This window comes from Phaseolus vulgaris, chromosome 6, assembly GCF_051622355.1.
Source record: "Phaseolus vulgaris cultivar YP4 chromosome 6, ASM5162235v1, whole genome shotgun sequence".
Lineage (NCBI taxonomy): Eukaryota > Viridiplantae > Streptophyta > Magnoliopsida > Fabales > Fabaceae > Phaseolus > Phaseolus vulgaris.
In genome coordinates this window covers 25,787,396-25,810,942 of record NC_143503.1, presented here as the reverse complement: position 1 = coordinate 25,810,942, position 23,547 = coordinate 25,787,396, and the positions used below count along the sequence as shown (strand labels likewise).

The 23,547-nt window shown below is 31.0% G+C and overlaps 1 protein-coding gene across 1 annotated transcript; it reads left to right on the top strand.

Moving 5' to 3' along the window:
• Positions 1 to 10,692: 10,692 nt before the first annotated feature.
• Positions 10,693 to 15,759, top strand: LOC137831582 (serine/threonine-protein kinase SAPK7). The gene is made up of 9 exons (XM_090303090.1): positions 10,693 to 10,815; positions 12,149 to 12,226; positions 13,626 to 13,727; positions 14,295 to 14,348; positions 14,435 to 14,527; positions 14,617 to 14,709; positions 14,960 to 15,064; positions 15,332 to 15,427; positions 15,557 to 15,759. The coding sequence occupies exons 1-9, from the start codon at positions 10,693 to 10,695 to the stop codon at positions 15,737 to 15,739; spliced, it is 927 nt and encodes a 308-aa protein (XP_090159216.1). The 3' UTR covers positions 15,740 to 15,759.
• The last annotated feature ends 7,788 nt before the right edge of the window (positions 15,760 to 23,547 follow it).

The following is a 23,547-nucleotide window of genomic DNA, read 5'->3' as shown; positions in this document are numbered from 1 at the left end:
ATTTTTATTATTTACATTTTATATATTTATTTCATCAATCTTGGAAAATAGATTTTTCTAATTTGTTAGTGAGATCTTGTATTACTTTTTGATTGGTTGTTCTCTTTCACATAAAATATAGAGTTTCTTGTTTTTTTTTTTAAATATTTGTTTTAGTGGTAGATATCTAGAATAAATATTGTATAAATAATAAATTTTATGTTTAAGATTTTCTTTCATTAAAGATCCATGCTAATGTGTTTAATCAATGCCTCAAAAGTCGTTTCGTTCAATAAATAAAAAATTCTTAGATTACCTTATTTATTTTTAATATTTAACTTAAAATATTGTGAACTTTGTTAAGACTGTTGTCTAATTATAGATTTTTATGTATGATAAATTTTTTAATTTTGTTAATTACCTAAAACTAAATCTAAACCAATTTAATTAGTTAATAATATTATATATTTTTTCATTGACAGTGTATGAGAATTACATTTTATTTATATTGTTTTACTTCATAAAATAAAACTTTCTTTTAATATTTAAATAAATTATATATGATTTTTTTTTTATCTATAGTCTATAACAATACAATTTTTCTCATTTCATTTATATAAATTATACTCTTGTTTTACCTTTTTTATAATTTATAATAATGGTATAATGTAAACAAAATTTAACTCATGAAATAAAAGTGTAGTTGTATAAGGTGTGGTTTGAATTTTAAATTTTTAAACATAAATAATTTTATTTATAAATATATCAAATTAAAATTATTATAAATATTAAATTTTAAATCCTTAAAATAAAATTACGTGATAGAAATTGGTACAGAAAATATCCACTTATATAAATGAACAAGTTTTTCGTGTAGAATTTACGTTCTTTCAATCACATTCAAAACTAGGTATAACTTCAACTAGTAGCCGTTAAATGCCTCAAAAGTCATTTCCTTCAAAAAATAAATTTAAATAATATATATAATTTAATGGTTTTGAATGAACTAACATTACCTTTTTATAAAAAAAAATTAAAAAATTAAAAAATTACGAATTACATTATAATTTGTACTGGGCCGAGAGATTGGACCGAAAGCAAGGTGTACTAAGCCGACCGAAAGCAAGGTGTACTAAGCCGAGAGCTCAACCCGAAAGTAAACTAAATAACGAAAGAAATAAAATAGAATGAAAATTATTATTAAGCAAAAGTCCATGAAACTGGGCCCAAATATGTAGGTATGTGTAGTAAATGTTTAATACAAAAAGAAAAGGCCCAAATAACTTCTGGGCCCAATAAAAGAGTAGTATAAATAGAGGGTCATCCTGAGAGGTACGCACACCCATCTGTGAGAGGAAGCCGAGACCAAAAACCGAAAGATCAAATGGAGTAAATTAAAGTTGACCGGGAAGTGTCAGTCAAGCAATTCAATAAAACGTGAAAGATTTTCGAACCAAATACAAACCAAGAACAAGTAAGCCGAAAGATCACACCGAGAAGGGAGTCCGGAAGCGAAGGCCGAAAGGTCAACGGGTGGAAGACGAAGATAGTTTGTTTCTAGGTCCTTGTAAGAACATTTTGGCGCCCACCGTGGGGCCGAGAAACAAAATGAGCGAAAGAGGAGAACATTCTAGAGAACAAGAAGATTGTCAGAACGCCACGACTATGGCCATGTTAATGCAATTGCAGGAGGAACTTGAGACACTGAAGAAGAGTAATGAAGAGGAGTTGAGCATGTTGAGAGCTGAGAATGCTTACATGAGACAAAGATTGAATGGAGAAACAGCGTTAAATACTTCCCCGAGAAACTTTGTTAATGAAAGAGAGAACAAGGAAGAGAGTTTCGGGGTTACACAAAGGAAGATACCTGAGACGTCCGATGTCGCTGTGGAAACGCCAGTCAGAAGACACCCGTTTTCTGAGACTATAATAGAGACCCCATTACCTGACAATTGGAAGAGTCTAACAATAGAGAAGTATGATGGGAGCACAGATCCAGATGAACATGTTGCAATATACACAACTCAAATAAGTCTGTACACGTGGAATGACGCCATTCTATGTAGGGTTTTCCCAACTACCTTGAAAGGAGCGGCTCTGAGCTGGTTTACCCGGCTACCACCCTTGTCTGTTGATTGTTTTGACACTTTGATAGAAAAGTTTGGAGCTCAATTCGCTACAAGTAGACCACATCACTTAACATCTATAGCTCTCGTAAACATAAGACAAGAACAGAATGAGTCACTGCGAGCTTTTATGGAACGCTTTGGAAGGATGGCTTTAAGTATTAGAAACCTCAGTCCGGAAGTTTCTATGCATCATATGATAACTGCCTTGAGACCGGGACCATTTGCCGATAGCTTATGCAAAAAACCAGCCGTAAGCCTTGATGAATTAAGACGGCGCGCAGCAAAGTTCATGCAGATGGAGGAGTTAAGGGACTTTAGGAATCAGGCAAGGACGGACGTGAAGAACGAGAAGAAAACAAATGAAAGAGAGGCAGGATATCAAAGCAGACGTTTCAGAGAGGAACCCCGTGGCCGAAAGTTTCAACAATACACACCATTGAGCACAACTCGGACCCGAATACTTCAAGAGGCGATGGCAACTGAAGTAATACCGCCACCAAGGAAAGCACGAACCCCAGATCGAGCTGACCATAGCAAACGTTGCCAGTACCATAAAAATCATGGCCATCACACTGAAGAATGCATAGCGCTGAAAGACCGAATTGAAGAGTTGATTCAGACAGGGCAATTAAAACGCTTTGTTAGAGTCGGAAGAATGAAGGCTAGTCAAAGTCCAGAACAAGATGTCAGGGGTAGAGGAGAAAAATTTGGAAGAACGACTGATATACAAAACGATCGAAAGGAGAGAAGAGGAGGAAGAGACGAAAGAAAGAGATCTAAGAAGTGGAGGAAGCCACCTCCATTCTCAAGAGAGAAGGAGCCGACAACGCAGTTTGGGAAGGCCAGTCAGGGGGTTCATTAATACCATCTCTGGAGGTTTTCCGGAAAAGGAAACATATAATACGATAGGAAAGAAATATTTGAGAGGTGCCATGACCGTGAATTATGTTTTCAAAAGAAGAAGTTTGCCACCTATGTTATTTACTGATGAAGATTTCCAAGATATTGATCCTGATCAACGAGACCCAATGGTGATAACAATTGAAATTGCCAGGTACGCGGTAATGAAAACTCTAGTAGATCAAGGGAGCTCAGTCGATATTCTGTTCTGGGAAACCTTCAAAAAATTACATTTGAAAGAACAAGACATGGTTCTTTTGAAGGAGCAAATAATTGGGTTTTCAGGTGAAAAGGTTGACACCAAAGGATATATTGATTTGCCGACAACTTTTGGTAGAGGAAATGCAACGAAAACAATTACAATCAGATACCTGGTGGTAGATACTCGTACTTCCTATAATGCCTTGTTAGGAAGATCTTCGTTGAATAAGTTGGGAGCTATAGTGTCGACGCCACATTTGGCAATGAAATTTCCAACTGAACGGGGAGACATAGCAACCATATATGTCGATCAAAAAGCAGCGAAAGAGTGTTATGCGACCGGATTGAAGATGGTCCAAGAGCCGAGAGTGGCGATCGGAAGTATGGAAGCAAGAAACATGGTTGCAATGGTGGACTTGGATCCCAGAATGAATGATGACGAAAGGATAGAGCCAAGAGAAGAAATTACATCGGTTCAATTAGGCGAAGATGAAACGCAATGTACATATGTTGGGGGTAGTATGCCCGAAGAAATGATTGATGACTTAGTGGCAGTAATAAGAATGAACAAAGATTTGTTCGCCTGGAAGGCATCAGACATACCGGGAATTGATCATAACATCATTTCTCACAAATTATCTGTTTGCCGAGAAGCAAGACCGATAGCTCAAAAACGAAGGAAGTTGGGAGAGGAAAGACGAAAAGCTGCTCTTGAAGAAACTGAAAAATTGTTACAGGCGGGTTTCATTAAAGAAATCCAATATACGACTTGGTTAGCAAATGTAGTTCTCGTCAAGAAGGCAAACGGAAAGTGGCGAATGTGTACTGATTATACAGATTTGAACAAGGCATGTCCGAAAGATTCATATCCTTTGCCGAGTATTGACAGGTTGGTTGATGGGGCATCTGGTCAGGCCATGATGAGTTTCTTGGATGCTTATTCCGGTTACAATCAAATACAAATGTATAAACCTGACATCCCGAAGACTGCATTCACTACCGATATGGCAAACTATTGCTATCAGGTCATGCCTTTCGGTTTAAAAAATGCCGGAGCAACATATCAAAGATTGATGGATATGGTGTTTAAAAAACAAATTGGAAAGAATATGGAAGTGTATGTGGATGATATGATTGTCAAGTCTCATGCGGTAGATAACCATGTGAAAGATCTTGAAGAAATATTTGCACAGATAAGGAAGTATAACTTGCGATTGAATCCGGAAAAATGCGTTTTTGGAGTCAAAGGTGGGAAGTTTCTCGGCTTCATGTTGACTAACAGAGGAATTGAGGCAAATCCAGATAAATGTGAAGCAATAATGAATATGAGGAATCCGATAAATTTGAAAGAAGTTCAGAGGTTAATAGGAAGGTTAAATGCATTGGCAAGGTTTTTGCCAATACTTGCCGAGAAGTCCAAACCGATAGTGAAGTTGTTGAGGAAGGCCGAAACGTTCACGTGGAATGAACAATGCGAGCAGGCTTTTGCAGCGATTAAAGAGACGGTAGCCAAACCTCCCATCCTGGTCAAACCTATGTCAACTCTGCCTATCATTGTCTACCTTGCCACTTCTCACGAAGCTATAGGAGCAGCCTTGATACAAGAAAATCCAGAACAAAAGCCTATATACTTTGTGAGCAGAGTTCTCCAAAGCGCCGAAACCAGATACCAACGGGTTGAAAAAATCGCCTTAACACTTGTATACACAGCAAGGCGACTCCGGCCATACTTTCAGAATCATCAGGTTATTGTCAGAACTGATTGCCCGATAGCCAAAGTATTAAGGAAACCTGAACTTGCGGGAAGAATGGTAGCGTGGTTAGTAGAGTTGTCAGAATTTGGAATCAAATATGAGCCACGAGGAGCAATCAAAGCACAAGCATTAGCAGACTTTATTATCCAAATGCCGACAACGGAAGCCGATCATGAAGCGTGGATTGTATTTGTTGACGGATCATCCAGCAAGAAAGGGAGTGGGGCAGGAATCGTGCTAGAAGGACCAGGGAACTTTCATTTGGAAATGGCTCTGAAATTTGAATTCAAAACTTCAAATAATCAAGCCGAGTATGAAGCTTTAATTGCAGGATTGGTTTTAGCCAAAGACATGGGTGCACAAAATGTTATATGCCGGAGTGATTCTCAATTAATGGTGGGACATATGAAAGGTGAATACCAGGTCAGAGATCCCTTATTATTAAGGTATTATCACAAAGTCTTGAGCATTATGGAAAACTTTATCACAGCCGAGATCATACATATTCCGAGAGAACAAAACACAAAAGCAGATTCTCTATCCAAGTTGGCAAGTCAACGAAGACAACCTCAGCACAACTCCATTTTACAACAAACCTTGCACAATCCGACAGTTGGAGTGGAAGAATGTTTGATTGTTACCACAGAGAAAGATGATTGGATTCGATCATACAAAGAAGTGATTAACAATCAAGAACAAGGAATTGAAATCGATGATAGAATGGCTAGAAAAGTCGCTAATTTTATCCTCATAGGGGATGAACTGTACAAGAGAGGGTTTTCAACTCCTTTGTTAAAGTGTCTTTCTCATGAGCAAGCTGAACATGTAATCCGAGAACTTCATGAAGGACTATGTGGATTGCACTGTGGTGCGCGAACAATGGCAACACGAATCTGTCGTGCCGGATATTATTGGCCGACAATACGTGAAGATTGCAATCAATACGTTAAAACCTGTAAGAAGTGTCAGGAATTTGGAAGCCTCAACCATATACCATCACAAGAGTTGCAAAGCATTGCTTCTCCCTGGCCATTCGCTAAATGGGGAATGGATATCCTTGGCCCATTCCCTTTAGGCCGAGGACAAACAAAATTCATGATTGTTGCGGTTGATTATTTCACAAAATGGATAGAAGCTGAAGCATTGACAAAAATAACAGCTCAACAAGTTCAAACTTTTGTGTGGAAGAATATAATTTGTAGATTCGGTATTCCACATTCTATTATAACTGACAATGGCCGACAGTTCACTGATAAAAAGCTTCTGGAATTCTATGCGGATTTGGGAATCAAGTCTACAACTACCTCAGTTGAACATCCGCAAACAAATGGGCAAGCAGAATCAGCTAACAAAGTCATTCTCAGTCAACTAAAGAGAAGATTGGGAAGTGCGAAAGGGTTGTGGGCCGAGAAGTTACCTGAAATATTGTGGGCATATAGATGCACACCGCAGACATCAACTGGAGAAACACCATTTAATCTCACATATGGAACAGATGCTATGTTACCCATAGAGGTCACTGAACCAACATTACGAAGCCGAATAGAAGATTGGAGTGTTAACAATGAATGTTTAAAGGCAGAATTAGATTTGATTGAAGAACTTCGAGAGAAAGCCAAAATCAGAGAAGAAGCAGTAAAAAGAAGAGCATGTAAGAGGTTCAATGCGAAAGTAAGACCGAGAACTTTTAGTGAAGGAGATTTGGTATGGAGAATGAGAACTGATGCAAGAAAAGATCCAGCACAAGGGAAGTTAGCTCCAAACTGGGAGGGACCGTTCAGAGTAAAAGAAAACTTGAAGAATGGAGCCTATAGGTTGGAAACGTTAGACGAAAAGCTAATACCCAGAACTTGGAATATGAGTCACTTAAAATTTTATTTCAGTTAAAGCTTGTATTTAAGAACACTAACTATTGTATATTAAGATCTTTTGTAAAAAGTTCTAAGTGTTAACTAGAAACTCTCGGTCTTGGATGCTTTCACTCCAGGTGAAATCCTTCCCGAAAGAACGGTTGCCCGCTTGCTCGAGTAACATCGCGAGTGCCGGCCGAACGCTCACCAAATTTGCTTGATTAACATCGCAAATATTGGCTGAACGTAACATCTCAAGTGCCGGCCGAACGCTCACCAAATTTGTTTGATTAACATCGCAAATATTGGCCGAACGTAACATCTCAAGTGCCGGCCGAACGCTCACCAAATTTGCTTGATTAATATCGCAAATATTGGCCGAACGTAACATCTCAAGTGCCGGCCGAACGCTTACCAAATTTGCTTGATTAACATCGCAAGTAAGCTGGCCACCTATCCTTAGTTGTTCGCTTAAAGATCACAATTAAATGGCCGATCGCCCGTTCTTGTTCGATTAAACAGAATACATTTATCGTATGAAATTAAGATAATAAATAGCTGGAACCGATCAAGTAAAATAGACGCGAAGTACACCAAATATTATCATATAATTTGATGCCGTATATCCAAAATTCCTATTACTACAGAGACAAAACGTCCTAAAAAGTCCGAAAGTTTTTACTCGGAGCTATTACAAAAAACAAAAAACATCCTAATTAGATTACTATTCGGCATCGTCATTCATTTTTCATCCTTCATTTTCCCTCTCATCTTCTGGAGATCCGTCATAAGGAATATCACTAACTGGAATTAATTCGCCCTTATAGAAGTCTTTGCCGACATCAAAGTTACCGGCATCTAACGGGATCTTGTAAAAGTATTCGGCTTGTTGAAGAGCTTTCTCAAAACCCAACTGGTGTTGTTGGATAACAAAACTCTCAGCTTCACCAACTCTCAACTTTAACTTGTTCACTTCTGCTTCCAATTGAGAAATGCCTTCAGCATCGATTTTCTTCGCAGCAGTGAGTTTAGCAACGTCTCCCTTCAATTCTTGATTCTCCGAGTTAAGTGCCACAGTTTGGGCCGAGAGCTTGACATTTTCACTCTTCAATTTTTCTTTCTCAGTTTCTTGTCGGTTATTAACCGCAGAAAGTTCATCAATTTGAGAATTTAGTAACGCGATTTTCTCATTCAACTTAGCTGCTTCTCTCTTCAATTTCTCAAATTCAGCAGAAGTAACATGGCTCTTTGTTTTTTCCTTTATCGCTTCACTAATCAAAAAAGCACGGCTAGTCAATTCAAACATTGAATCAGCTAGAGAAGGAACAGAAACCACTTTGAACATATCCCGAGCAGAGGAATCAAGATTGCAGTCAACAAAGTCTGAAAAGCGTGTGGACGATGTGAACATTGTTTCAAAAAGCGATTGAGAAGAACTCCCAGAACCATGACAATGCTTTTTAGAGGAGTGTGACCTTCTATTATTCTTGTCTCGTTTCCTACTCTTTCTAGAAGGTCCTATTCCGGCGTCCGCAGCTATTTCAACCTCTAAGCGAGGGGTAGGCTCAACAACTTCATTTTCTGTTCCTGGAGCTTCATTCTCAAAACGAGGAGTTGAACCTCCAGCCTGATTAAACAGCTTAGAGAAATAAGCACGATCCTTCGGTTTTGTGGCCGCCATTAAACCTGGACATCACCAACAGATTCAGCAAAGTTAAAATTCTATTATTACTAAAAGAGAAAATCCGAAAGAATCACATACCCATGAAATCCTTTTGGGGTTTACGAGAAACGTATAGCCGAAGCAGAGCACGAGTTGGAATCTTATGGGAGAAGTGACCTAGAACCGCAATACCATGCTTCTCTTCGGTAGTCATCGAATGGTAAGAACAAGAGTTGAATTTCACAGGAGCACGGGTCCAGTAAAAAGGGAATTTTGGAATATCACCATCAAAGAAGTACTTTCTCCCGGTTTCCTCAATTAGAATTTTAAAGAAGCCTCCTTTGAAATTTTTATATGAAGAAGTAAATGGAGAAAGAAAACACACTTTTGTCTTACTGATCAGGGACAACCAACTAGGCTTCTTGCCGGGCCGAGAGCTATAATAATATAAAAAGGTTTTCGGACTCGGAATTAAAGAAAGGTATCTACACAAAATACCGAAAGCTTGCATATAAGCCCAACCGTTGGGGTGAAGTTGGGTAGGAGCAATATTAAGAAAACGCAGGACACCCATCTGAAATTCACTTAACGGAAACCGAATATGGAGATCAGTAAAGAGACATTCATAAAAATAAAAAAATTCGTGTTCGTCGCCTTCACGGCCATGGCAAACATTATCAATGGCACAAGTTCGCCGAAAAGAAATGATTTCCTCAGTGGCATCAGGAGAATACACATAAATTTTAGAAAGGAAGTTACGAAGGGTTGAACTAAATTGGTACCGAGAGAAATATTCCCGAACTTTTGGATTAACCCATTCGTACCCGCGCCGAAGGCTTAATTTTTGTTCGGCCATTTCTTCTCTTTCCTCGACCTCAACATCTACGCCATCCTTGCTTGACGAATTCAGACACGAAACCGTTTCAGGTGACAAAGCAGGGTTGGCATTCTTATTGGACTCAATCACTCTCCCAGTAGATTCATTACTCGTGCTCGAAAATTCCGTAAACTCAGAAGAAACGGAAACAGAACTTGATGAAGACATTATACCTTCCGCGAATATTTGCTTCAGCTTTAATATATAATGCAGGGAGAAACTGTGAAATAAGATGAATAGAAGTGAAGATTTATAGTGGTGGGAGAGTGGTGAAATCTGAAGAGTCATGGCATAGTGACCATCAGATTTACTTACATCCGATGGTTGGCACTTCCAGCTTGTCCTGTCAAGCGGTCCCATCAGCTTGTCTTTTCATAGTTAATACACCATTCAAGTTTTTCTCTCTTTTCTTTCAAAATTGATTTTCCCCCCAAAAAATACAAGAGGTAGCATTTTATCTTCTAATAGACATTTAGTCGTCTACACCTCCTTATGCCTGGGGGGCTTAGTGTACTGGGCCGAGAGATTGGACCGAAAGCAAGGTGTACTAAGCCGACCGAAAGCAAGGTGTACTAAGCCGACCGAAAGCAAGGTGTACTAAGCCGAGAGCTCAACCCGAAAGTAAACTAAATAACGAAAGAAATAAAATAGAATGGAAATTATTATTAAGCAAAAGTCCATGAAACTGGGCCCAAATATGTAGGTATGTGTAGTAAATGTTTAATACAAAAAGAAAAGGCCCAAATAACTTCTGGGCCCAATAAAAGAGTAGTATAAATAGAGGGTCATCCTGAGAGGTACGCACACCCATCTGTGAGAGGAAGCCGAGACCAAAAACCGAAAGATCAAATGGAGTAAATTAAAGTTGACCGGGAAGTGTCAGTCAAGCAATTCAATAAAACGTGAAAGATTTTCGAACCAAATACAAACCAAGAACAAGTAAGCCGAAAGATCACACCGAGAAGGGAGTCCGGAAGCGAAGGCCGAAAGGTCAACGGGTGGAAGACGAAGATAGTTTGTTTCTAGGTCCTTGTAAGAACATAATTATTGGATGAAATTTTTGACTATTTGAGATTATGTATGATATGATATGAATATTAGAGTATCTGTGATAAAAAAATATTTAAAAAATAAATAATAAAAGTTTTAGAAAATAATTGTTTCTGAATATAAAATCATATCTTTAATGGATTTTATAGTTTCGTTGTGGATAACAAATATATCCTTTATCATTTAAATGATGTCACTTTATATCTTAAAAATTTCTATATATTTCTTAATTCATATCCTAAATTTGACTTAGATTGAAAAGTGTGAGTCTTAGGTTTGAAGTTAAAGAATGGAGAAGTACGAGGTGGTTGAAGAGAACGTAGGGTATGGGAGATTCGCAATGGTGAAACTTATGCGTCACAGAGAGACCAAACACTTAGTTGCAGTCAAATTCATCCCAAGGGACCATATGGTACACCAATCATCTTCTTTCTTGAAATTTAGGGTTTTCTTAGATTTGATTTATCAATTTAAGTGTTTTTTGTTTTGATGAATTTAAGATAGTGTGATGCTGTTTTACAATCAACTTTGGAACTAATTTTTTTTCTTCAATAATGTTTTTTTTTGTATAAAATTTTCAAGAATCCAATTTACTCTCTTTTTTTTTTTTAACAATTTCAAAATTTGTTTTTAGTTTAAAGTGATTTTTAAATTTTAGAAACTTGTTTTTTATGTAGAAAATTTTTAGTTTTGAAAAATGATTTAAGGGTCTTACTAGTTTATTAAATTCGATCTGGTGCGTATTTGTATTTTTTATAAATTATTTATGTATTTTTTTTAATATATGAGTTTAGGTTTAGTCATCTCATATTATATTATATTATATTATATATATATATATATTATATATATTTTAAATAAAAGCTTTCATATTAGGTATCACTATGCCACTTAAGATCTCAGCTAGGCTAACACCTCAAGTAGCAACAATCATTTACCATCACATGAAAAAAAATATTATTAAACAAAAGAAAAAAGAAAAAAAAATACAAAAATACGGGGGGACTAGACCAAAACTCATATGTTAACAAAAACGATACATAGGTAGACTATACCTATTCATAAAGAATTCTAAGAACAGACAAGGTGGAAGCCTATTATACCAAAGAAAAGGTTCTCTATGAAAAAATCCTAAATTAGCCAACTTATCAGCACACGCATTTCCTTCACAAAAAATATGAGTAACTGTAAACCTAATTTTCCCACAGTAATTAAGACAAGCATTCCATCGATTACGAAGCATCCAAGGAACATATTTTAAATAATAATATTTTTTTTTAAATGTGGTGGTAAATGATTAAATGGTGATGTCTAACCTGAGAGAGTAATTATAAAAAAAAATTATAAAAAGATATTATTTTAATTTTTGTAATTGTAATATTTTTTTATTCTTTCTTATCCCATTCATTCATTATTTATGTGTGGAATAAAATGTGAAAATGATTCTAAATGAGTCATAAATTATTTTAAAAATAACATTTGAGAACTAAGAATAAAAAAACTTGCTATTTCAGAAATTATACTTGAAAACTAACAGCCTTCTATTTTTTTATTTCGGATGAATGTTCTATTATCTCTATTTCTAAGATATTTTTTAATATTCTTCCAAAAAAAAGTTATATTTTAATATTTTTAAAATTTGTTTACTATAAATTCAAAATATAATTCATATTCAAAGATACTTATTAAAAAAATTAATTATATATATTTAATTTCATCATAATTTTAATTATAACCTTTTGCAGATTAACGAGAAGGAGGTGGCAAGGGAAATCATAAACCATAGATCTCTTCATCATCCCAATATTGTTCAATTCATAGAGGTATGTAAAAAATTTAAAGTACTTGCTTCGACTTCTATTATTATAAAATAACTACATATAATTATAGGCACATACTTATTTAAACAAATACTATAATAAAATAAAAAAATATCAAACAATTTTTCGTCTTTGTCCATGAGTGTCTTACTTTAAATAATAAATTAGAATATATACTCAATTAAAAAAAGTAATTTAAAAAAAAATTATAATAAGATTACGAATGTTGTCCCAATTTAGAATTAAAGTTGTGCTACTTTAATTATACAAAACAGTTAAATTTAATTAATGGTTTAATTACCTTTTTCGTCCTTATATTTATAGCCAATAGTCAAATTGGTACAGTGGTTTTTAAAAAATTCAATTTGGTCCCTAAGTTTTTTAAAATGTATTCAAAATTGTCCTTCTGTTAAATATCACCAAACGGCGTTAAGTGGTGCTTATGTGGCAGACACGTGTAAGTTACGTGGATGGTGCTTACATAAGTTTAGTGAATACTGAAATAGGGTTTAGGTTATTCAAATTGGGGATTTTGAATTTCTGATTTAGGACACCACGGTCTGGATCGCAATCGTTGCCCCTTCACCACCTCTGGACCGCACCACATAATCGCTCCTCCAAATCGACCATGGGAACGCAACTCACCATCGTAACTCATGATCGCACCACAGAATCGAATGAGGAGAGCACACCTCCGAATGGAATCGAAGCAGGGAAGCGCACCACAGAATCCAACTAGGGAGCAATCCTCGTATCAGAAACCCTAAATCAGAAATTCGAAATCCCCAATTTGAATAACCTAAACCCTAATTCAGTACTCACCAAAGTAATGTAAGCACAATCCACGTAACTTACACGTGTCTGCCACATAAACACCACTTAACGCTATTTGGTGATATTTAGCAGAAATGACCATTTTGAATACATTTTAAAAAATTTAGGGACCAAATTGAATTTTTTAAAAATCACGGTACCAAATTGACTATTGGTTATAAATATAGGGACGAAAAAGGTAATTAAACCTTAATTAATTTAGTGTAAAAGTTAAACAATATTAAGCCACTTTATTTTTCATATTTTAGGTTACTACTAAAGGAAAGGAAATATTAGAGTATCTTTCATAAACTAACATTTACTTCAATAGGTGATAATTAGCCCCTTGACAACTCTTTGTTGATACTATACTACATTAATTTATTATGTTGAAATGGGTTGTTTAATGAAAAAAATGATACTTATTGATTTTAAGTGATGAGATGAATAATAATTTTATTGATTTTTATAATAGGTATTTTTAAAATAGTATTTATCACGATTTTAGTTTTGTCAACCGTGTAAAAACTTGTATTAGTAATGCATAAAACAAAAACATGTGTTTAACATGGAATTTGATGTTTTGCAGGTGGCTTTGACTCCAACACATCTTGCAATAGTTATGGAGTATGCAGCTGGTGGAGAGTTGTTTTATCAAGTTCTTAACGTAGGAACAATGACAGAAGATCGAGTATGCTCTCTCTCTCACTCACACACACTCACATCTTCATTCATATGATAGACAATAAAAAAGCAAAGTTCTGATTTCTGTCACCAATTTTTATTGATATTCAGGCCAACAAATTAGAGTTCATAAGATGAGAATATGTACTCTAATTCTAACCTGATACATAGAACAATAACCGTATGTATTAATCTAGAGATCTGGTATTAATGGAAGGAAATATCTTTTGATCTAAAATTAATTAAAGATTAATTACTCGAAATACTAAAATCTATGTAAAAGGTTTATTCCTGATAAGTTAGTTTGCATATGCACAAAACAAGAACAAGATTTTCTGCCAACTATGTTACAGCATATTAATAAACACATACCTGAGTTGATATAATCATATAAATGAATATTATAACACATGTTTTTGTCATGAATTAAAGAAAGGATCAAAACTAAATTATATACTCAAGTACTTATTATAGTACAGTGAACATGTTTAATGATTCAAAGAGTTTATTTAAATATTGATTAAATATTATCCAATTTGTTTCTGATTCTTCTTGTGACTGGTAAATATTTCAGGCTCGATATTTCTTCCAGCAGTTGATTGCAGGAGTTAGTTATTGCCACGAAATGGTAAATGAAATGCATATTACTCTGTGAGAATGGATTGTTTGTTTTCGGTGTGTTAGTAGCAATATCAGTTTTTTTGCCTTTTGTAGGAAATATGTCATCGAGACCTGAAGTTGGAGAATACCTTATTGGATGGAAGTCCTGCAAATCGACTTAAAATTTGTGATTTTGGCTATTCTAAGGTTCAATCACAAAAATGCTTTAAACAAACAACTGATTAAATGCTTTATTTGATACTAATTTCTGCTTCTGGTAATCTTTAATTTTCTAGTCATTTCTACTTCATTCGAAGACTCATTCAAAGATAGGAACTCCAGCCTATATTGCACCAGAGATCATTTCTGGGAAAGACTATGATGGAAAGGTAATAAGGGCTTCTAACCTTATAGATCATGAAAAAAATAAAAGATTCATGCTGTTATAGACTGGTTCAATTGTTCAGGAGTCACTTTACACAACAGTGAAATTTCCTTGCAAGAGTGAAACAGAAAGTAGCATATTTATTTCAATTACTATATGAAGTACTAAGCTATTAAAAATGTCTTGAGTTTTCTTGTATTTTATGCTGGTTTTGTTCAGTTTTTGGCTAATGTGTTTGTTTTCTACTTGTTCAGTTGGCAGATGTATGGTCCTGTGGAGTAATACTTTATGCAATGCTTGTAGGAACTTTGCCATTTGAGGACAAAGCTGATCGTCAAAATCTCCGAAAAATCGTTCAGGTAATTAATTTGCTTTATGTTTTGAGTTTAATTTCCATGTATTATTGTAAAAGCTTTTTACACAGTCAATCTATCAGAAATCACAACTTTAAATAGTTATTGCAGAAGTCATATTATAGTTTCTGAATGAAAACCAGTGTAAATTTTTTAATATCTTTACATTGATGTACTTATATTTGCTTTTATTTTATAAAAATCTTTTTTGATAGATTCACCATGTCTTATGTCTAGAACCTTTGTGATTTTGTATGTACATTTTTTATGCAGCGAGTTTTGGTTGTTCAATACGAGTTCCCCGACAATGTTTTATGCGAAGACAGTAAAAATCTGATATCTCGTATTTTTGTGGCAAATCCAGCAAAGGTATGTATATGAACACAGTCATTTAATTATTTTTTGGGATAAACATTGTAAAAAGAAAAGAACACTATGGCATGATATACTATAATACTAGGAGTATGTTGTAACTCTGCTTTTGTAATTATGTTTTAGAGAATCACCATGGAGGAAATAAAGTCACATCCATGGTTTTTAAAGAACTTGCCGGAGGAGTTAAGAGAAGGAGCTCACTACAATGAAGAAAATACAAAACATTGTCTTCAAAGTATAGAAGAGATCATGAACATTGTCAACGAAGCCAAAACCACACCTGTTGCTTCGAGTCCAAATTTATAGCAGGATTTGGCATGGGAATAGAGGAAGATGAAAATAACCATGCATGAGAAGTGAGTCAAGGAAGCAGAAGCCATTCTTTTTTTGTGGATAATGATAAATTAGATTGTTTTGGGGTTCACTTTTTCCCCAAAGTTAATGTCAATTCTTTGGTTGTATCTATGTACACAATTTAGTTTTATGACAAAGTTGAATTGTATATATTTATATTATATAGATAGAGAAAGAATAGTTGTATAAAGTATCATAACATTTTGACTTTGATGGAAATAGAAAGACATTGTATACTAATACTATTCGAGACACTCAAATGAAACGTAATTAAGTAATTAATTAATATCCTAATCCTTAAGGGTAAAACTAAACCATCTTTATTCTTGTCAGATACGTATCACCAACAATGGGTGTGGGTCCTTTATCCTTAATAGTCTATATATATATAAAAAAACTAAAATAGTTTTTAAAAGTTAAAATTTAAATTTAAAATATCCAATGGTCAAATATTTACTTAATAAATCTTTTTTTCAGAATCAACCCCTCCTAAGTGAATTTATGCTCTTCAATTGACTGTAGAATAGGTCAGAAATTGCTTTGCAAACACCAATTTCTAACCTTTTATTTTAAAAAGTATTTTCAGAAAAAAAAAGTAAATATTTTAAAATATTAATTTGAAAAATTTATATAAGAAAACTAAATTAATTAATATTAATTCAATAATGAAACTGAAAAAGGTTTTCAAAAGTAACAAAATAGAAATCAGGTCAGAAATCAGTTTCTACTAAATATATTTCAACTGTTTTTCTGTCAGTGATGCTGATATTGAAGAACAGATATGCAATACCATTTTACATTTTAAACAGTAAAAAAGTGTATTTAAATAAATATTTGACAATTAGATTTATTAAAAAAAATTGGGAGAAACGTATTTAGTTTAATAATTTTATTTATATTGAATATATTAATTCAACTACTATTAGATTGAGGGTTTTTACTGAATGAATTATACTTATAAATAAATCTATAAAAAAATATAAAGATTATTTGATATTTCATCAATTAATTTAATCTTAACGTATAATAATCTTTTTAAAATATAAGAATATAAGCTATAAAGTCACATATTTTCTTTATAAAGTTAAATATTTAAAAATATTTAATTTTTCTAAAATTTATTATATATATACTATCAAGATTATATATAATTAACATATTTAATCCAACTTTGTATGGTATAAAAAACAAAACTAGTTAATCTCTTTGAGTAAAAAAGGGTCTATTTTTAAATTAAGCACAAAATAATAAAAACATCAAGTAACAACAATCCTCTGTCATCACATAAAAAAAATATTATTAAAAAAAATACAAAATATGGGAGGACTAGACCAAAACTCATATGATAACAAAAATTATACATAGGTAGACTATACATATTCATATAGAATTCTAAGAACATACTAGATGAAAGCTTATTATATCAATGAAATGGTTCTCTATGAATAAATCCTAAATTAACCAACTTATCCGCATATGTATTTCCTTCACCAAAAATATGAGTAGTCCTAAACCTGATTTTCCCACAGTAATTAAGACAAGTATTCCACCAATTACGAAGCATCCACGGAACATTAGTCCTAACAGTAAACTCAGCACAAACCAAGGCAGAATCACATTCAAGCCAAACATTAGTAAGCCCCATCTTTTGAGTTTCCTCCATAGCATGTATAACTCCATAAAACTCAGCAACCATAGCAGTCTAAACTTCAAGAAACGCAGAAAAAGCACCAATAAAATCTCTCATACTTCCACAGAAAATACCTTCACAAGTAGCAAGACCAGGATACCCTAGCAGCCCCATCAGTGTTAATTTTAACCCAACCTGGTGAAGGAAACTCTCATCTAACTGGAAGAGGACGAAGAACTTTACCACTACGAGTATTAATACCAAAAAACTTAATCACGTAGAAATCCAACATATCATTCTTCATTTAAGCTTTAGACAAATTTCCCACTAGACAAGTTAAGTCTTTAATTACTGAAATAGCCCTAAAAACCTCAATCTTATCCTGAAATCTAGTATAACTCTTCATACGTGATATCATTCAAATAGAAAAAAGTTATCACAATAAACTTAATCAATTTAACCAAAGGACTACCATCACTCTTAATAAAAGAAAGAAGATTATCCTTATTAGAGAAATGAGAAGTAAGAAAAATGTGTCGAACCTAACTCCAAATATGCAAAGCAGTAGAACATTCAAAAAATAAATGTTGAATAGATTCCTCGTGTTTTTCACAAAGTGTACACATAGAACATATATGTAAACCTTTATTTTGAATATGTTGATCTGTAGAAGTCTCCCATGAAAAACTTTCCAAAGTACAAGAGTTTTGGAAGACAAAATAGATGAAGACCAAATGAACTCCTGGTTCCAAGAAAAAAGTCCTAGTTGATCTAAGAGTGAAACGACCGGACTCATCTAGAATCCAATTAGAAATATTTTGTTCCTCCCTAACCATGATATGATTAAAAAATGAGGCATCTGCTGTAAAGACAAAGCAATATTTCAATCACAACTTGTCCAAAACATCCATAATGCTAGCACCATCAGATAACTCTGCAATATTTGCTAAAGAAATAGTAGAACACCATTTATCATTCCAGAAATTAATAATAGTACTTCTACCAACAGTCCAAGAAGTATAATCAAGTAGGGTAGAATAAAACTACTTAATTACATGCCAAAGAAATAAGGATCTATAAATCATTCTAAACTTGTATTTTGATTTAAGAACCTTAGCTTACAGAATAAAAAAACCAAAGTTTGTTGCTATAAACAAAGTTTCAAACAAACTTAAGAAGATATGCATTATTTTTATAACAAAGATTAATAATCTTCAAAACTTCATTTTCAAAAGGAGTTAGTATAAAATTTGAAAATGTTTCCCTATGTTTTTAGTTTTATAACCATTTTATTAATAGTTACTCAATGTATTCTTTTAAATATTTATTTATTAAGTTTAATTGCACGTTTTTGTATTATATTTACGTGATTTTGGTCTTTTAAATTTCTATTGCATAAATTAAATTATATGTGTTACATTAGATTACACAAATACTCTCTTTAGGTTATCAAGAATTACATTGATATTGCATTTCTTTTTAATTCTACACAAATAATTTTTTTTTTAAATGTTATATTGTTCCACTCTTGTATTGCACATGTCATTCTTATCCCTCAAATTTTAAACACATTATTCTAATAACAAAAAAATCAGAAGGTATAATTACAATTTTAGAAAACCTTATTGAGCTTGAAATGTAATTTATTTTATATATTATAATTGTGTAATTCTTATGAATATTAATTTTTTTTTTATAACCGATCTTATATATGTGTAAGTAAATAATAGCATGACATGGAATTAGTTATTATGTTAGCTGGCACATTTATTAGTGAGACTTGAACTCAATTTTGATTACTAAAATTGTAATAAAGTCACATAAACATTTATGCGGTTCGTTCAAAAAAAGATTTTATTGAATAAAAGTATATAATTTAATATATCATAAATATATTTAAAATATATTTGTATCAGTTTATAATTTAGTGTAAATATTTATTTGTTAATAATATTTGCAAGACAATGTGTATTTTTCTTCTTAAGATAAAAAAAATATTTAATTGTCAACATTGGTAATGATACAATGATTACTAAAATAAATTACATAAAATATTATAAGTCATTCATTTATTAAATACTTCATCATATAGTAAATTAAGTTGATAATTATTGAGGTTTTCGTACATTACACTTCTCCTTTACTTATTATTAGTGCCGTTGAATAAATTTTTTAATAAGAATAAATATAGCAGATTCGTTGAATAAAATTTTTAATAAGAATAAATATAGCAGTACTTTCATTTCATACACGTAATGTAGGTTGAATAGTTCCAAAGTTAGTTATGCATTATTTAATGTCCCGTAACACGTGTTTTCAAAGGAAAATGCCACATTAAAATTAAAATGTCCCTTCAAAATTAAAATTATAAGATCATAAATAATGATTATGTGACAGTAAAATTTAAAATTAAAACTAATATCATATATTAAAAGAATGTATTAACATATTATTATATATACTATATAACTTTTTTGTTAATTATTATAGATATCAGAACCAGCATACACCAAGGGATGAATTTATTTTAAAATATAATTTTATGGGAACAGTCTGTTATTCTACATTTTTTTAGTTTTTTTAATGTATATTTATCTGTCATTACATTTCATCATTTTGTTATTATAATTATTTTTTTCTCTCCCTATTGATTAAATTAAAATAATGTTTAAAATAATGTTTTTTAAATTTTAAAAATAATAATTTTTACTAAAATATGAACTTATGAACATATTTAAACTTATAAACAATATGTGTACTTTAATTTCGGGTAAATTATCTGTCTAGCACCATTTACATTTTTATTTCCCTAACTAGCACCCTTTTGTTTTTATTTTCCTATTTAGCACTCTTTTGTTTTTATTTTTTTATCTAACAGTCTTTTATTTTTATTTCCCTATCTAGCACCGTTTCAAAAATAAATAAATAAATAATAAATTAATTTTTTTTTATAATTTTAATTTTGAATGCATTAAAAAGTAAGTATTTTTATTGTTTAAAATAGTTAGAAATATAATTAATGAATAAAGAAATGAGTTTTAACAAAATAAAAATAAAAAAGTAATGAAAAATGTTTATTTTAAAATTATTATTTTTAAGAATGAAGAAAATAAGAAATTAAACCTTACGAGAGCATACAAATTGAATCTATAAACATAAATTAATATTTATTTTTATTATTATTGATGATGTAATCATGTTAATTTCAAGTAAAAAATATAGGACATAATTATAAAAAAACCAAAGTCAATTAGTATTAATTAATACTGGACACACAAATAATATTGAGTGTCTACCCTAAATGCAAAATCCTAAAAAAAATTAATGCAAATGCTACACTTAATGCTTAAAAATGAGAAGAAAAATGCAAAAATAAATAAGTATAGAAATAAAAACAGCAATAATAAAATAAAAATAAAAAACAAAAATAAATAAACAATGTAAAAAAAAGTAATAACTAAAAACATATAAGATATAAAATAAAGGCAAAACAAAATAAAATAAATATACAAGATATAAAAAAAAATCCAAACAAGATAAAGATAAGAGATATAAGACGATACTAAATAAGTAGATATTGATCATAAAAAGAAAAATAAATGAAAGATGATCATTCATTTAATATTTTATTCAATGGTACATTAAATAGTTTGTGTGAAATGAAACATAATTAATGTCGAGAAGTGCACAATCCAATAATATTGGGACATGTTCTTTTTGTGTGTCCTGGTGTTTGACAATATGAACATTTTTTTGTTCGATCATGTTGTTCTCTTATGTTCATATGAGTCCTTATTCGACTTGACTTAGGTCTTCCCTTTGAGGTTATTTTCATGTCGGGACTTAGACATAGTATTTGATCAGAGTATGCAAGTCAATACTCTTCATTTTTTAGTTCCCTCAAATAGTCTTTCGTAACATAAAAGATATGTTGCAATGTTGTTGTTGTTATTTTCTATATTTATTTATTTTTACATTTTTCTTCTTCTCATTTTTAAGCATTAAGTGTAGTAATTGTATTAGTTTTTATTTTTTAGGGTTTTGCATTTAGGGTAGATAGACACTTCAATATTATTTTTGCGTTCAATATTAATTAATACTAATTGACTTTGATTTTTTTTATAATTATGTCCGGTATTTTTTTACTTAAAATTAACATGATTACATCATCAATAATAATAAATAAAAATAAATAAAAAATAAATAAAAAATAAAAAATAAAAAATAAAAGTGTAAAAGGGTTGGGATACCCTTTTTTTATCCCCTTAATTTAATTTCATTCTTTGCTGATAAAAAAAAAAAAAAATAAATAAAATAAATATTAATTTATGTTTATAGATTCAACTTTTATGTTGTTGTAGAGTTTAATTTTTTATTTTTTTCATTATTAAAAAAAAATTAAACTAAACATTTTTAATTTATTACTTTTTTATTTTTATTTTGTAAAAACTCATTTCTTTATTCATTAATTATATTTCTAACTATTTTAAACATTAAAAATACTTATTTTTTAATATATTCAAAATTAAAATTATAAAAAAAAATAATTTATTATTTATTTATTTATTTTTAAAATGGTGTTAGATAGGAAAATAAAAGAATAAAAGAGTGAAAAATAAAAACAAAAAGATATTAGATAGAAAAATAAAAACAAAAGGTGTAGATAAAAAATTGAGCCTTTAATTTCATTATTTTTGTTTTCTATCATCTCAATATTTTATCTGTTATTGTACACATCTTCTCAATAATACATTTATTTATTTTATCATTTCTTGTACACATCTTTCCATTAATACATTCATGTTTTTTATAAAATAATAAATAAAACATTAAAGGATAACATATATTCTCACCCTTCCTTCTAAAATTTTGTATTCAAGAAATTTTTTTTTCATTTAAATGTAATTTTAAAGTATAAAATAATATTAATTAATCTTTTTATTTATTATTTTATTTTTATTCTACTTTTTTAGTTTATATATATATAGTATAAATTTTATAAATAATTAAAATTAAAAATATTATATTTTTTATTTTTTTAGAAGAACCTTAAAGGGTATTTCCAAAAAAAAATTGTTAGCTTTTTTTATACACATCTGTTATTTATCTAAATTATCTGGGTTTTTGGTTAAAAAGATGAGAACACTTCCTATTTTTTAATTATATAAATAAATATAACATTTTTTTCAAATATACCACTGGCTAACTTTCCTTATACTTTGAATCTACTATAAAATGTTGAAAAAATATTAATTACAAACATTCATAGCATACATAATTATCACTTAAATAATTTAATTCTATGATGAAATAAAATTTAAAGATATCATGCTAATAATTTTAAATTAATTAGTTCTTGGATATTAATTCAAAATCTAGAATATAAATTTTAATACATTTATATCATTAATTAAATTTAATTGGATATTGTCTTCCTCATTACATTATTATTATTATTATTAATTTTCTTTAAAACAACCATGTGCACCCGAATGTGGTGATCATGATATTCTTGTCAGATACGTATCACCAACAATGGGTGTGGGTCCTTTAATAGTCTATATATATATATATATATATAAAAAAAACTAAAATATTTTTTAAAAGTTAAAATTTAAATTTAAAATATTCAGAGAAATTCTTTCATATTAATTTATTCAAAGGATAACTTTAATTTGTGCAATATTTAATTTTGATTTTATAATTTCTTTAGAAAACATTAAGGCAGGAAAATCCTTATGTTTTTCATATTTCTTCTCTCAAAAATCATAACAACACCACATCAACACTTTTCTTCCTTCACATTCACACCTCACTTCTTCACCCTTTAACTTTAAATAAGATCAGAATTATAAAACAATTTTATCTAGTAACATTATGAATAAATTCAATCAAGATTTTTTTATACAAAATTAATTATAACTTAAAAAAAATTAGGAAGCCCTCTTATTTATTTTTTCTTCATATATCCTCTTATCAAAATATATTACTTATATTGGTCTTCTATTTAAAATAATTCCACTTTTGATAGGTTAAACTTTTAATAGACAATTGTGTCAGATCTACTACAGTTCCAATTTGGTGAAATTTTTTACAACTTTAAATTTAGAAATGCACAGAAAAACAAAAA

Coding starts and splice junctions, on each gene's coding strand:
- LOC137831582 (XM_090303090.1), top strand. CDS start 10,693: ATGGAGAAGTACGAGGTGGTTGAAGAGAACGTAGGGTATGGGAGATTC. Junction 12,227..13,625: donor ATATTGTTCAATTCATAGAG/GTATGTAAAAAA, acceptor GATGTTTTGCAG/GTGGCTTTGACTCCAACACA. Junction 14,710..14,959: donor GGAAAGACTATGATGGAAAG/GTAATAAGGGCT, acceptor CTACTTGTTCAG/TTGGCAGATGTATGGTCCTG.